The 16,388-nt window shown below is 40.5% G+C and overlaps 1 protein-coding gene and 1 pseudogene across 1 annotated transcript in view; one reads left to right on the forward strand and one right to left on the reverse strand.

Annotated features, from left to right (window-relative positions):
* Positions 1-16,388, forward strand: part of TMEM163 (transmembrane protein 163) — a 370,074-nt gene that overhangs the window by 152,954 nt on the left and 200,732 nt on the right. The window contains exon 5 of the mRNA XM_023527515.1: positions 4,257-4,376. Coding sequence (XP_023383283.1) covers positions 4,257-4,376 — 120 coding nt within the window. The remainder of the gene's footprint in view (positions 1-4,256; positions 4,377-16,388) is intronic.
* On the reverse strand, positions 2,947-3,065 carry LOC111736088 (annotated as a pseudogene).

Raw genomic sequence — 16,388 nt, forward strand, 5'->3', positions numbered from 1 at the left:
CTTGGCCACGTCTATACCTTTTCTGCTTCTTGCTGAATCCAAATCGGGCCCCTCGGAAAGACTCTGGTTTTGTTAAAACCAGTTAGTGGCCGAAGCGGGATTCTTGCAGTCAGGCCCTTCAGGGGGAGCCGGCTCATCGCCATCTCCACCCCCTTTTCTTGGAAGACTTATTTTTTGTTGGCTGTGGCGGATTTTTATATTTTAGTCTTAACAGGTTTCTGTCCTATTCTTAGTATCTCCTGTACATTTTTATTCCGGTTTAGTGTGCGGATGCACGATCTCTTTCCTCTTAAAAATTTAAACTGTAGCCTGTGAAATAGAATGACATGGAAACAGCAATTCCCTGAGAATCGGCAGGGAGCTCGGCGAGAACTGGAGCCGCTCCAGTTGAAACGGGTTCCGCACCTATGTTGCAGTTTCTCCTATTCTCACATAGCTGGCTATCATTTTAGAGCTGATGATTGGTGACATCACAAGCACCCAAGACCTGTCAGTTTTATGATAGGTGGTGTTAATTACCTTTCTCTCTGCAACTGATATTGTAGCATTTACAAATTTGGTGTTGAAAGACAAGACTCTGGGTTGAGCTTATTTTGTAGCATTGCAGGTCATCTCTAAAAGCTGGCCTGTTTCCCCCCACCCCACAAAATGATAGGAGGGAAAAATGGTGCTAGAGTGAGGTAGTATTTAGCATTTCGTAGTTCATGCTCAAGTGTAAAAAGCCCAACTGAATTCATTCATAAGGTTATTTTTCACTACTCTACTGAATTTCATTTTCCATTATATTATAGCATGAAAGCATTCACTGTTCACAAACTGTTACTGTGTGAAAACATCGCATACCACTCACAGCCTCTCTGTTAGGATGAACCCTGTCCCCCAAAGAATCAGTGCCAGGTGTCATTGAGAGCCGAAAGTCAGTGTGACATTTTTTTGTTTGACTTATTCCTGATAGCAAAGAGTTAATGATGAATGAGTCATCTTTATTAAATAAATCAGAAGGTTACTTGGGAGGTTTATTATATTTTGTGTTTGTGTTATTTTTTCTTATGGGGCCGCATCTTTCCACTATTGATTTTTGTATCCTCTGGGAATGATTTAATTGCTGCTACCTTCTTCCTGATGGTGAGAGGATTGGGGCAGAAAGAAGCCTCAGCAGTTACCTGCAGTGCATTTCTTCATCATGCCTGGCTTGCTTGCTTCTAGGCCTAAATACCTATAGGGTGTGTGTGGGGTGGGGGTGGGGGGGACTCTGCATGTGTACCGATATTCAGCTTTCTCTCTTGTCCTAGCTTCGTAGCTTTAACATTTCCCACTACCTTCCCATGTAATGAATATTCCCTTTCCTTCAGAGAATCAAAGCCTGACTCTTTAGGACAAAGCAATGAGAACTAATTCATGCCGGCATGAAAATGACTGATGGCCTTAACCTCCCCACGTATATTTGCATCCTCCCTCCCTCAAATAATACGACGTCAGTCCTTCATTAATACAGCCCTTAAGATTACTATTACCTGGCCCAAATTTAAAAAATGTGAAACCTGAATGACAGTAGAAATTTGAATGTGGAGAACAACTGTGGGTAGCAAGGACCCAGCCCTTTGTGTAGATTTGAGGCCTGCCTTAGCTTCTCTAGGCTCTGCTGCCTTCTACCTCTGAAGCACAGCTTCCTGAAAACTTTAGAAATTCTCACCACATCTCTGTGGCTTCCAGGTCTGCATGCAGCCAACATGGGAACAGAGGTGGAAGCATCTCTTTTTTGAGCTGAGTCTTCATAGATAATCATACTCCACTTTGCTGAGAGGAAAGTTTTCCATTCTTGGTAATGGCTCTATTTTTAGAAAAGAAAAGTAGGAAATAAAGGTTGAATCGAAATAGGAAAGTTTCTCCTTTCTTGGACAATCTTCCCATTGCATTTATTCTAATTTTTTAATTTAACGATTCTCTTGGGGGAGGCCCACAAAGGATCGGATCTTGGAAAGAACCACCAGTCCCGTTGAGAGGACCTAGGTGCCACCTTAGCAGGGCAGTCCAGCCCGTGTGAGCTGTCATTTTAAACACTTCAGTGGTCTTGCTAGCCTACTGAGGGGTGAAGCATGTAGATTGGTCTGTATGGTCCAGTCATAGTGCTGGAAACAGCTGACTTTGGAAGGAAAAATGCCATGTGGCAGAATAGAAAACGCAGATCGTTGTGTTTCTATTAGAAAATTAAATCTACTTCTGAAAAGAACCTTGTTTTTACCCGCAGTGGATAAACCTCTTGAGATCGTTGCTGTCAAAATACCCAGCAAATGAAGTGCTTATTTGAGTCATTACTAAATGTTACAGCTTCACTTCTCCTAGAAATCAATTGGCCAAGATGAAAGGAAGATTTTTATATCATTTGGAAAAAGGGAAATGAATTATCGGTAGTGTGTGGGACTTGTTCATTCTCGATTGTAGCTTAACTGAACATAAAGGTGATTGTAGTTGAAAATTAGAATAGGGTGTTTTTTGGCAGCTAGGGAAGAGGTAGACAAAGGGACAAAAAGAAATAGACAAAGGGATTTAAATTTGAAATGCCTTGTACCTAGGGCAGAATTTGATGAGAGATTTCTCTGGTTTCCATCCAAGTGTATTTGTTAAGGAAAGTTTGGAGAGGTTTTTTACCATGAGGTGTTGGAGATGGTGTTTATACCTACCTTTAGCAATTTCATCTACCTTTTGATCCCATGTGAGTGTACAGGTTTCAATTGTTTAAAAATTTCTGAGCTATAAAGTGGGCTCACTAAGCAGCCTTCTTGATATTTCCTTTTGCTTTGTTCAATACTTGTTCTGCGCACTTGAATCTGGGTGGTAAAGGGACGAAGTTTTTCTTTTTTCTTTTTTTAGGCGAGGCAACCCTTGGTTGACCTCACAGATTACAAGGACCTTGTCAGCTTACAATCCCTTTTTAAAAATTTTTTAAGCCTACAGTACCTGGTCTTCCTAGGTGGTCTCCCATCCAAGTACTAACCGGGCCTGACCCTGCTTAGCTTCCGAGATCAGATGATATTGGGCTTGTTCAGGGTAGCATGACCATAGACAAAGGGACTAAGTTTTAACAGGGTCCTTGTTGTAATTTTTGGCAACCAGAGGCTTAGCGTGGTGCCCAGTTGGTCTAATGGGATGATGCATTTTACACAAGGCATTGTGCAGTTTTTTAAAAATGGTCTCTTAGCTTAGACTGCCGATTTCTTCATTGTTGGGAACTGTTGTGATGAGGCTGCTCCACCTGTGAAAGGTATATGATGGGTTGTTTAGCTGTAGATGTTGTCATAAGCTTTTGTTTTGTAGACTGCTTGGCTGAGGATTTGATTCTTCGTGAAACAAAGAGATGCTGTATATGATCTATTGTCAAAGGAGAAGAAAAAATATAAATTGGATCATACTGAAGATATTTCAGTCTTCGATCTAAGGCAGTTGAATCTCGGGTATTGCCTTGGAGTCATGAATTTCTGTTGTTGTCAAGGGCTCTCAATGTTGAAAGCATGGGAGACAAATATCAAACCTTTCATACACATGGCCTATCTGGAAAGCTGCCTCTAGTTTTAGCAGACTTATCTCACTTTAATATTCTGAAAAATATTTTTACATACACTTGGTACAAAGGGATAGATAAATACAGAACAGCAAAAGGAGAGAAGAAAATGTGGCCTGTAATTTAGGTCAGTTGGCTGTTGGTAGTGGTGGTTAAAGAGAAATGGTCCTTCTGTTAATTGTCATTGAGGGAGCAATGAGGGCATTTATATTCCACGACTCATTGCTTTGGGCAAAACCCAGCCTACCAGTTGGGACTGAGCAGGTGGATCAATACAAATCAATGCCCACAGTTAAGGAGCCTGAATGGTCAACTGAATGTGGGCTATTAGTGCTGTTTTCCTAAAGAAAGGGCCTTGTTAGAAGGAGCAGCACCATACCTGTGTGAGCTAAGCGAATTAACAGGGATAGGGATGACTGCGGTCATACAGCAGGTCAGGGAGAGATGGGGTCTGCAGGCTTCTTATAAAGAAGACAACTACTGTCACCCTGCAGGAACTCATGCCAGAGATTGCCAGAGCCTCTGATCTTTTAAGAGATGCCAGAAAGCCTGATTTCCATGTGAACTCTCCTAATCATTAAAACACATCTTGGCCCACGGGCTGCCAGTTTGCAATCCTTGGATAAGAAAGTATAGCTCTGGCTGTGGGTTTCTTAATAAGGAAACGTCTAACTTCCTTTTCTCCTTGTTTTGTCAGGCTTACTGGAAAGCAGCACTCGTCTAAAACCTCACGAAGCCCAGAACTACAGAAAGAAGGCGTTGTGGGTCTCCTGGTTCTCCATTATTGTGACACTGGCCCTGGCGGTGGCTGCCTTTAGTGAGTATCCAGAATCTTGCAGATTGATATGTGCTGGGGTAGCCTGTTTTATTCTGACTCCTGTGGGGTGTGCTTTTGCTTTTAGTTGACTATTATTGACGAGTACATTTTTTTATGTGATTGGATAGTCAGGGTACTTATAAATTAGTAAAATGGCTTCTTTCCTCTGTGAAGGGAAGAGGTGGTTAAGAAGAAACAGTGATATGAGGAGCCTTAGTTCTCATCAGTATGTGGATTTGTGGAAGTAGATTCCAGCTGCCAGCTGAATAGTGAAAATATTTTCTTGATGGATGCCTTCAGTTTGGGCTGACATGCGACATATATTCTTGAGATTCGTGTTTTGAGCCTTAGTGCAACCAGATGAGTGTAATATTGCAGTAATCCTCTCCTTTTCCCTGATTGTATCTGTGTAAGGTTTGGAATAAAATGGGTACTTATTTTTATGAGGAAAAATGAGAGAATCCTCTCACGATTTCAGTGGCCACAGAAACAAAAAATATTTATTACGATCAAGAAAAACTAGGACAATTGAACACTTTCTGCCTATGGATAATCCCGTTCGGAGGTTAGGAATCTCCGTGACATGCGTTTTCTCAGCTAACATTTGCAGCCTATACAGTGTGCACGGGCTATTTATTCTTATTAATCATGCAATGATTCACAAGCTTCAGCAATGGCATTCAGCTTCAGCACAGACTTGGTAGAAACCAGTGAGGTTTTTTTCTTTCTTTCTTTCTTTCTTTCTTTTTTTTTTATGCTGGGGAAAAGAGGAATGTATTTTGTGATTTGTTTATTACTTTAACAGAAAGATCTATATTCTAAGTGATAAGTGTCACACAAAGTGTCTCATGACAACCCTGAGGGTAGGAGAAAAAAGGACCGTGTGTGCTGGAAGATAGAGCTTGGTGTATGTTGTTTAAAATTCTGTTCTGTGCAGTTAGATCTGCTGCTGGAAGTTGGTATCGGCTTCCAAGAGGGAATATTAGAATTTGATCAAATGCTTCTGGCAAAACCGGGTATATATTACTTGAAGCAATTTATATTGGAAACAGTATGCCATATCTTGGCTCTCAAAAAAGCCAAACATTTAGAAGCAGAGGGTAATACATTTCAGGGTATAAACATTTACCAGTGAGCCAGAAATCTAATCAAGAGGAATTCTAATTCCTGAAAATAGCTGCTCCTTCCTCTCGCCTCCTTTTTTTTTCTTTTATGCTAAAACAAGAATAACAAGCGGATTGATGTCCCCAGAGGATAATTTGGTTGTGGTGGCTGTTGGCAGCTCCGGATCACACACCATAATTTACATATGTAAGGAAAGAGGAATGGAATGAAGGGAGGTGGTTTACAAACATAGTAACAGTCACTCAGATGTGTCCCTGTGCCTAATAAAGCTGTTACCGCTTTATCCTGTGAGTGTTTGAATGGGGATCTGATTGTGAAGACATAGTGAGCAAGTCTTTCCTTTGGGAGACTAATACTACATTTGGTGTACTTAATCTCATAATAGGGAAAAATTATGGGGAAATTTTGGTTTCACATGTTACGCTTGATCACTTGAGTTATCTTGAAAAATTTGTTCCATTTCCTTTAATAAAAAAGAATGTTGTATAATGCATTTGGAATTAGAATTTGCTTTGTAAAGATGTTTTTTTTTCTTTTTAAAATGATTTTACCCCTTTATTGTAGCAAGTACTGACAACGAAAGAATGTCCAGCCTAAGAAAAAATCTTAGGAGTTTATTTGAGCCAAACTGACATTTGCCGGGAAGCAAAATCTCAAGGGATTGAAAAAATGCTCTGGAGAATGGCAGTATTACAGTTTATTTTATACATTAGTTTCAAAGAAGGAATGTAAGGAGGGTTGCATGAAATTCATTGATGGTAGATTAGTGAGTTGGCAGAAAACAAGCAGGGTGAATCTATGAAATTGGATAAAAAATAAAATGGAGAGATGCGTACTTCTTTTACAGGGGAGGGTACAGAGTAATTAACATTTATAGCGTGTAGAGATGGTGTGCATGCAACAAGATAACAATGAGGAGTCTGTGGTCTCATGTCCTGGTGGGAGGTTGTGCTCTGAGGGCTCTGGAAAAGGTGATTACTCTGATATTTCAAAGGTATATTATTTTAGATGCAAAAAGACAATAGACAGGCTCATCAAAGGTGTAAGATTGGCCTTTGTGGAGAAAGCTACAGGCCTAGATGTGACTACCCAACTAGACTCATGTTTAGTTGGGAATTTTTATGTTTAGACCCTCCTTCCTGGTTACTTTCAAGTCTCTGAGTTTGTAAGGCCCGCCAGGCAGACTTCCCCTGAGCTTGTCAGGTTTAGTATGTGGCCCTTCTTTTTCATTCACAGTATTTAAGTCTAATCCTCTAACTTCTTACCTCTAAAATATTGGCATTGGCATATAATATCATGATCTTAGTTGTTTTCTGTAGTATATTCAGTTTGTTCCAAAGTTGCTTTAAACTTAGTTAAACCAAAAAATGTTGATGAACTATATTTTCCTCCACTTTAACTATATAGAATAGCTTTATAGTGTGTGTGTATTTCGTATTTTAAACTCTTGGGGCGGTCTCTGGTTAGGGTGTGGTTAGGGTTGTTGGTTTTGCCCTTTAGTTTTCTGAATGTATTTGTAATATGAAATACTTAAAATCCTTTGAAAACATCAGTTCCATGTTGACACAGTTTTGTGAAATCCCTTTTCGTAGTTTTGAATGGAAAGAAAATCAATAAGGATTAAGTAATATAAGCTGACTTTTGAAGTTATGTTTAAATTATGATCTAAAGGAAACTTGTATGTTTCAGAAATAGCAAATGTATTTTTGAAAAAGTGTCAGAAGGAGCCCTAGTCTTATTCTCTGAGGAGGTGGTTGACAGGAAGATGGGATGAAATGGAGTAGTCTGTCCTAGCCAATGAAATGGTCAGTCGACTCAGTGTTTTTAAAAGGAATTGCCATGGAATTACAACATGTGATGTTTGGCATGGCAGAGAAGTCTTTGGAGTGTGTGTGTGAGTGCGCACACGTGCGTGCATGTGTTGCCAGAGGGTGATAATCATGGCAAAGAGAAGGCCATATTTGTTGTCACGTTTTCTTGGCACCGCTGGATGATTTACCATCCCTTTGGGGTCAGGAAGAGCGTGTAGTACTCAAGATTATTAGATTAGTTAACAGATATTTAAAAAACCTTTTTAAAAACAATTTTTTTTTTTTAAATTAGGTGGAAGGGAAATCTTTTCTTGGAAAAAATTTCTTAGAAATAAATTTCAGCTAAAGTTTTGTTTAGATACTGTTATCGAACCCCAGTGTGTGAGTCCGTCCGCCTGCATGCATTGGATGAGAGATGAATGAGCAAGAGCTTATAGTGGAGAAGAGAATTTTTTGAGATTGACGTCAATCTGGAGTTTGGGTGAGCCCGCGTTCTAAAAGACCCAGCTCCCCTATGGCAGGTAACTAACAGGTTATATGGAGCCCAATCACCAGACACCTGTGGATGAAGAGTTTGGGGGTTATGTTAGGAGCTGACTGGTCAGAGGTGAGGTAACGGTAGTAAATCATTTCTTTAGGTCTTGAAGACAGCTCTGAGGTGAGCTCCCACATTCCCCTGTCTGGTTTCTTGGAGAAAGAGCCTGGGGAGTCATTCTACCTTAGGGCTCAGGAGCTGCCAGAGGCTCAAACTTTGTAACCATGAGTCAGGACCTGGTTTGTCCTCTTCTGCTGTCTTAGGGGTTAGGGATTATTAAGGGGAAAGGCTAAGGTCTTTGAGATGTACAGAGGAAAAACAACGGTTTTTAAAAATAAGAGTACAAATCATATCAAAATTACCAGGGCCCTTGGTTTCAATACCAGGCTTAGGTTTCTTTTATTTTATAAACAGTTGAAATGTTTTTGAGACAGTGGGATCATCCTATGGCCATTCTCTTGCTGGGGCGGTGTCTTGGGATCAGTCAGACTTCCTGCTTTATCTCCTCACCTGCCATTTTCTCTTTAATCACAGATGCTAATTTTTAGCTGAACATCTTCTGAAGAAATGCTTTTGTCTCTTTTGTGTTAGAAATGAAGATTATGGATATGTATAAGCTTTGGAGACACCTCTTTTTTCACTCAGATAGAAAGCTGTCATATTTTAACACAGTGTGTACATTGCAAGTAAAGTTTGTTACCCTTCACTTTATATAAGCTGTGTCTTCTCAGATTAGTAGTTTTTAAAAGACCTAATGATAAAACTAGCTTATTCGGTATTACGGAGTTATAAATCAGTATGTGTGTAACTGTGGTTGATATTTGCCTGTCTGGCATAGTTGAGAAAATTAGGTGAAATCTCAAAGTTTGTGACTTGAAAGTATTTTGAAAGGAATATCTGCTTTGAAAGGAATATAAACTAGTTTTGCTATTACTTGGTAATAGAGTGATTTTGGGCCTGTCCAAATGCTGATATAAAACCAGATGGTAATACATCTTGAATATTTCAGAGTGAGCCCAAGTTTGGTTTTAAAATTCATTCTGTTTATAATTGGTAGGCAGCATGGAAAATGGCAATCTTGTTATGAACAAACCTTAAAAAATATGTTTTAATAATGAGGCTGGAAAGAGAACAGAAGTTCTGTTTCAAAACTCAGGGTTTTGACATCATTAATGTCTTTGTTAGAATGATTTAGGAAAATGCATTCTGGCTCATTTTGAGGTTTGAATGAGTGTGTGGAGGAGGAAAAAGTTTCCTTTACCTTTCAGAGTTCTTCCGGCTGCTCTAATAATCAAATTCACATAAGATAGATTAGCAGGAGAAAAACATTAAAATTTAATAACATGTATACCTCCTGTGTACATGCAAGAGACCCAGGAACACGCAGTAACTCGAAAGCCATCACCTTAAAGACCGCCGTCAGCTAAAGACCGAAGGAGGTGTTGAGGATGGGGAATCAGTTATGGCAGGTTAACATAAGCACAGGAAACAAGGGTAAGATTGTATGCAGATCTAAATCTAAGCCTTCTCCATTAATAAGAGTTTCTAGATATTTAGCTATCCTTCTCGTCCCGGTAATGTGAGAGAAACGCCCTTTCAATCAGATTTTTCCCTTACAAATGTAAATGTCCTTTATAGAGCATCACTTCTACTTGGTTTTCAGAGCTTCTGTGATATCTCCTGTTCCTTAAGATTAACCAGCCTAGACTAATCAATATCCCAAAGAGATATATTTTGGGGTGACAAACTTTGTTCCCCTTCAAGTGCAGGTTAATTTTTAGGCACTCAATACATGTTCTGTGGGAAGTGAACTATATTTGAAACATCCTCAGGGAAATCCTAAGATACACAGTTCCATTTCAAAAAAAAGTACTTCAAGATCTTTTCAGAAAAAGCTCACTCAAAAATTTAGTGAATCATTTTTTTTAAATAAATTTTTTTAAAATTTTTGAGTGACATCGATTAATAAAATTATATAGGTTTCAAGTGTACAGTTCAATAATACATCATCTGTATATTGCATTGCATTCACTCAAAGTCAGGTCTCCTTCTGTCACCGTATATTTGACCCTCTTCTACCTCCCAGCTTCCTTTTTTCCTTCTGGTAACCACTAAACTGTTGTCTGTGTCTATGAGTTTTTGTTTGTTTGTCTTATTTGTTTGTTGCTTTCAGTTTTATGTTCCACATATTAGTGACATCATGTGGTTCTCAACTTTTTCCATCTGACTTATTTCGCTTAGCGTGATTATCTCAGGATCCATCTATGTTGTCATGGATGGCAATATTTCATCTTTTCTTATGGCTGAGTAATATTCCATCATATATATGTACCACAGCTTCTTTATCCAGTCAACTGTCAAAGGATATTTCTGTTGTTTCCATGTCTTGGCCACCGTGCATAGTGCTACAGTGAACATCGATGTGCATATATCTCTACAAATAAATGTTTAAAAAAAATTTTAGTAAATCAGAAGACAAGAATTAGAAAGTTTGTGAAAGGAATGATTTTTATATTTGGAAGTTTTAAAATAATATATTTGATTTTAGTTTAAACTCTTGACACTTAAAAATGGTAGAATTAGAGTACTTTTTTAATTTTTAAATTGTGAGTCTAGCAGTTGAGAGATAGGTAAGGTATTCTTTCAGGTGCCACACTGAGATGGAAAAGGCATAAGACCCTCTAGGGGCCTTCTGGTACACTGAGAGTAACATCTAAAGAGTTACAATGGCCCAACAAGTCTAGCCAGACCTAGCCTTTGCTCTTTTTTTCTCAGACACATCAACTTTTCCTTAGAACTGAAGCTTATGTCATTTCTCCATGCCCATTTTCCCATGGAGCTCTGCATGGCTGACTCCACAAAGAGGCCTCACCAACCACATGGACTCATCACCCCAGAGTAGTTTTATCCATTATATGCCGTATTTTCTTCATCACCATTTTTCCCTTTGTGTCCTCACCTCCATTAGATGATTTTTGTGAGGCCCGTGTCTCTAAGATTCTACCCCTGAAATACTTTTGTGAACCAAAGACTTAAATGCACAGTTTACATTCTGCTTGTATGATGATTCTTTACGTAGTTTGCTGGTCTTAGATCTATTTTTATTGATAAAAGCCGTATATGTACATTATAAAAATTTATGAAACCAAAGGTGCATAGTGTAGGTCTCTGTCCTATCCTGAACTCTCTCTCTCCCAGTTCTTCATTGCCAGTGTCTTGTGTTTTCTAGACATTTTCTGTGCATGTACAAGCCCAAGCGTGGTGCTTGTGTACACCTTCCACCTGCTACTTCTGTTAGATATGGTGTCTTTCCCTGGCTGGTATTTCAGATAGCATGGGATTCTTTGCAAGCTACCACTTTCATAGTTTTGTATTAAGTGGATTTGCTGTGGAGAATCTTCAAGAACAACCTCCCAACCACTGTCTGCCTGCTGCTGCTGAACTGGTAACATGCTGGGGGGGATGTGGGCAGGAAGTTTGTGAGCCACATCCTGGAGTGTTTAATGGGATAACTTGCTCCCAGTAAGTGTGCTGAGTGAATGATAACTATGGATGCTGTTTCTGAGATGTGGAAACCAGGAGGGAGGAATTGGCCGAAATGTGGTTTGGGAACCTCATTCTGACAATGCTCCCTGTCTCTGGGTTCCTCCTTCACACCCTCATGTCATCAGAGATTCTGTGCCTGTCCCCTACACCCCTGTGCTGCTAGCTTCCTGACGGAATATGGAATGGTACTTTATTCAGGCCCTTTTGCTTACTGGGAGGCCCCTCATGGTCTTGGACTCTCCTTCCGGGTTAGACTCCTCTCCTCCCATCTCCCAGCTTACTGCTGCTCTAGCCTGGAAATGCTCCTTGGAGTTCCCCAAATGCCGCATCCTGCTCTGCCCTTGGCTTCAGATGCCCTTCATTCCTGATCCCACTCTTTTTCTAGGTAAATTTCACTTATCCTTAAACATTGAAATGAAAGATCACTTCTTCCAGGCAGCCTTCACTGGTCCTCCATTTAAATGGCTGATTGAAATGCACCTCTGTTCCCATAGCCCTGTGGGCACCCATCAGAAACTTGACATACAGTACTCCAATCATTGTATTATTACTCTTTGCATTAATACATATTCTTCAGAGGCAGGGCCCCTGTATTCTCCATTCTGTATTCTCAGCCCCTCACTCAGTGGTTAGACTAGAGTAATATTTGATGTCTCTGTGCTGACGCCATTATGGCTGTAGCAGGTTGAGAATGTATGTTTGTAGGTAAAGATCCAAGAGAAAGGAATGACAGCTTTTTCAAGTGCATGGAAGGAAACAAGGGGGTAAACTGCAGCTAGGGCATCTTCAACTTTGTAAAAAGCCAGGATGCCAGAGCCTATTCGTTCCCCTTTCCTTCCACTTCTCCACTGTCCCCTCTCCCCCTGCCTCCTATGGAATGAATGGATCCAGGGTTCTATTGACAGGGACTAGCTTGGCGCTGTTAGGAGAGCACATCTTCCTGAGTCTCCGCATTCACAATGAGCTGCTGTTCCTAGCTGGAGTGGAGGAGGGGTCTCAGCAGCTGCTTGCGTGGTCTGCCTCCCTTCTCTCTGCATTCTGCACACAGCATTTAATTAAAAGTGTGGCCAGGGTGCATTAGCACTGGGGTGTCCTTGTCACATAGCCATGGCAGTGATTCAAGGGGCTGGGCAGTGAGCCCCAGCTGGACTCATCTCATGAGGCCCAGCGGGTCCTGGCCCCTCCCTGCGTGGGCCCTGGGCTCTGATAGGAAACAGGCCTGTATCCTGTGGGAAATTCGTGAGGGCTTTTCCTATTGTCTTGTCTCTTTCTAGTTGTATTTGTTAGCCATCTGGACAAGCAGGGGTTTTCTGGTCTGCTTGTCTTCTAGGCCTGTGGGTTGGTCCTGTGGGAGTTGCCTCTCGAAGGTGAATTTCTGGCATAGCTGCTCCTTGATAAGAGGTTATTTTCTGGTGCCCTGTCCTGAGGGCTGAAAGGTAGGTGTATGCTTATATGAGATTCGAAAGTAACAGATGAAGCCAGAGGGAAGGAGAAAGCCTCTTCCCCTGTGAAGGTACCTGTTCCTCACTTTACCTTGTCTTCTGTGCCTAACAGCCTATCCTTCCAGCTAATGAATGCATTCTTCCAATCGTTGTGAGTGCCTGTTAGTAAAGGACAATTGGCTGTGCTGGATACCACAGAGGATATTAGGAAGTGGAACAATCCTTCCATCCCCTTGAAGAGCTCAGGTCTAATGGGAAGGTGAACTCTAGAGATGTCAGAGCAAATGATAGGCTAGTGGGACAGGTAGATAACCTGACTTCCTCCCCCTCATCCCATTAGACATAAAGAGATGCTCAAGAAAGGACATCATTGATCTGTAAGAGATAGGACAGTCTACAGTCTCTAGGAGCTTCTGTCTTCCACCTCCCTCCCTTCCAAAAAAGTATGAGATGAAAATCAGAGCTGTTAGATTAATGCAGAAGCTAGGGCTGCCCTGGGATGAGAGTGCAAGAAGGTGGCTGGTCTAGTATGAGGGGTCTGGGTTATGATGTCCATAAAGGGATGGAACATAGCTGCCGAAGTTTGCTACGGCTGCCATTACAAAGTACCATAGACTGGGGGCTTAAACAAAAGAATTTTCTCACAGTTCGGCTTGTAGATGGCTGCCTTCTCCCTGTTTATATCTTAATCTCTTATAAAGACACCAGTCATATTATATTAAGGTCCACCCTCGTGACCTCATTTTCACTTAATTGCCTCTTTAAAGACTCCATCTCTAAGTACAGTCACCTTATGAGGTACTGAGTGGGGATTAGTTCTTCAACATATGCATTTGGTGGAGGTGCAGAGGCAATTCAGCCCATAATGATGGTCTTGGCCAGCACCAGGTAGAAAGAGGAAACATCTCAGAATAAATGTACTAGAAGACTTTACCTTTAATGAATGGGTGGGCCAGAATAAATCCACTCAGCAGCCCAGAAGAGAATGAGGAAGGTTGTCTTCCTGAGTATAACCATGAGGAGTGAGGGTCAAGGAGCTTTCCACTAGAATTCACAGCCATGAGACTGACTTCATATAAATCTGTGTTTGGAATTTTCATAGGTAGATTTCCTTGGAAGTAGACTCTGAGACCGACATTTACTGCAGGAAGTTTATTGGGAGCAGGGGCTGGAGGAGGCTCTCAGGAATCATCCATGAAAGTGAGCAGAAGAAGCTGGATTGGACAGAGGGAGAAGTTGAACTTCAATGCTGCTCCCTCAGAGGCTTGTACCATAGGGATCTGAAAGCTGAGATAACCCTTAGGAATTGTCCAGTTAAGGCAAGGGGGCTGGAGCAGTCATTGGTGTGGGCTGCCCCAGGGAGAGGTGTAACCTTGGGAGATGAAGCTTTCCTCAGTAAGAAGGCAGTTTCAGCAGAGGGATGCAGCTATGAGCCGTCAGCAGTCCTCAGTCTTAGCAGTGGGGGAATGAGTGCCCGGGTCCTGCAGGAGGATCTAGGAGACACCATGGCATCCGCTCTAGGAGTTTATACTTCCTGCTTAGCCTAGGAATCCTCAGGATGTGGTTTGATGTTGGAAATACCCCTTGGAATACCTGAAATAAATACATGTTGAACCTCAGCTATGGGCCAACAGGTGTCCCACGGATGAAGCTCTCACAAAGGCGAGCCCACAACCCAACATTAGAAAACTCCAGAGAAAAGGGTTCACCATAGCCGAGTCATACCAGCAGCATGATTAGAACTCAAATTCTACATAAGAGAATTACTTGACAAAACCTATAAAATAAGTATTGTAATATGAACAGATGATCAGAAAGAAATCAAACACATGAAAAGATACTGAAAATAATAACTGGAAAATAACCAAATATATATATATTATTGCCATTTTTATTGAAGCTACAACATGGATGTAGTTTTTAAGAACTATAGCAATCCCCCATTTTCTCTCTCCTCTTTCCCCCTTGTTCCTCTCCCAGCAACCACTTTACTTCTTCAAGTTGATTCTTGTATTTACATATATATAGACACAAACATATATAAATAATAGGCTCTTAATGCTATTTCATGATTTTTTTTCTAGTTTAGGCATTATTTGTTGACTTTCCACCATGGAAGAAGATAATTTACTCTTTTACTCTCCTGGCCCCATACAAACATGCTCACTTCTTGAATTTCCATCCTTGCTTAATAGTTGTGGTTGCCATTGTTATGACTATATAAATCTTGTTCACTAAGCCACATGGTGAAGAATGATTACTTGTTTCCTTCACGCTTTTATATTTTCTCTGGTTTTTAATACCTGTTTTGTTTATTCCTATGTTTACTTTTTTCTGACTCTATTTCTTATTAAACTCAAATTCAGCATTTGTAGTCCAGCCTCAACTTTGCTGTTACGTTTTCAGATGCATGATAATTCTGTCAGTTTTTTTCTGAAAGCTTGGAGTCATTTGATGTCCTCTAATTGTTCTGGTTGCCTCTTCTACCCTGGTGCACAGCTACATCTTGGGATCGCCCTTCATCTTTCTGGGCATTCCCTTTATTTCTTTGTAGAGTCCTCTGTTTCCTGGATACCATGTCCTCCCCGCCCCACTCTGGTTTATACCCTTTTGGGGAAGCACATCTTTTTCTAGCACCTAAGAAAGGGTACACTGTAGGTGAAGCTTTCAAGTCTGAAATGTCGTTAATATATCCTGACACTTGATTGATGGCTAAATAGAAAATTCTCAGTAGGAAATAATGTTCCTTAACAGTTTTGAAGGTTTTGCTCTATTCTATTCTTATTTCTAGTGTTGCTATTAAAGTCTTAAACTATTCTAAACCCTAATCCTTTGCATGAGACTTGCCGTGATGGAGTCTTTTGCATCTATTTATACGCCTGCTTTCTATCCTTTTCCATCTTTTTGCTCTACTTCCTGGGGTGTTTCCTTTGTATATATTTATATTTCCTTTATATTTTTACCTTTCTGTAGAGCTTTTCATTTCTACTGTCAAGTTGTTTTCTTTTTAAATCATCTGAGTGTTCCTTTGAAAAATCATCCAACTCTTGTTTTATTGATCTTTTAAAAAGATCTTATATGTCTGAGAAAATATTAGTGAGTTAAAAATCTTTTCTATTTCTTGTATTGTCATCATCCAGGGTGCTTTCTTTTTTTCCTTTTCTGTTTGTTTTGGGTTCATTGTTCATGTTAGGGAAGGAATCTTTCGATTAATGATTTTTGATAGGCTGCTCATATTAAGAGTGGACCTCTGAGCTTGTGGATGGCCTTCACTGTAGGTTGGATCCTTTTGTTGAGTAGATTCCAATTTCATGCTTCCATTTTCTTCCTCTTGAGATGTCCAGAGAAGGGCCTTCTGATATTCTGCCTGGAGGATGAACAAAACCTGACTGCCGAATTTTGGAAACTGAGTTAGAGAAGAGGGTTGGAATCTCAGCATTCTGTGTGAAATTCTTAACTTGGTTTGCCATTTTCAATTTGGTGTTCCCATCTTTAGCCGAGTGTGGTATTCCTCAAACAAGAGACTGTTGCACCTTCTCCAGAGAGTAAACCT

This window comes from Pteropus vampyrus, unplaced genomic scaffold (assembly GCF_000151845.1).
Source record: "Pteropus vampyrus isolate Shadow unplaced genomic scaffold, Pvam_2.0 Scaffold17, whole genome shotgun sequence".
Classification (NCBI taxonomy): Eukaryota; Metazoa; Chordata; class Mammalia; order Chiroptera; family Pteropodidae; genus Pteropus; species Pteropus vampyrus.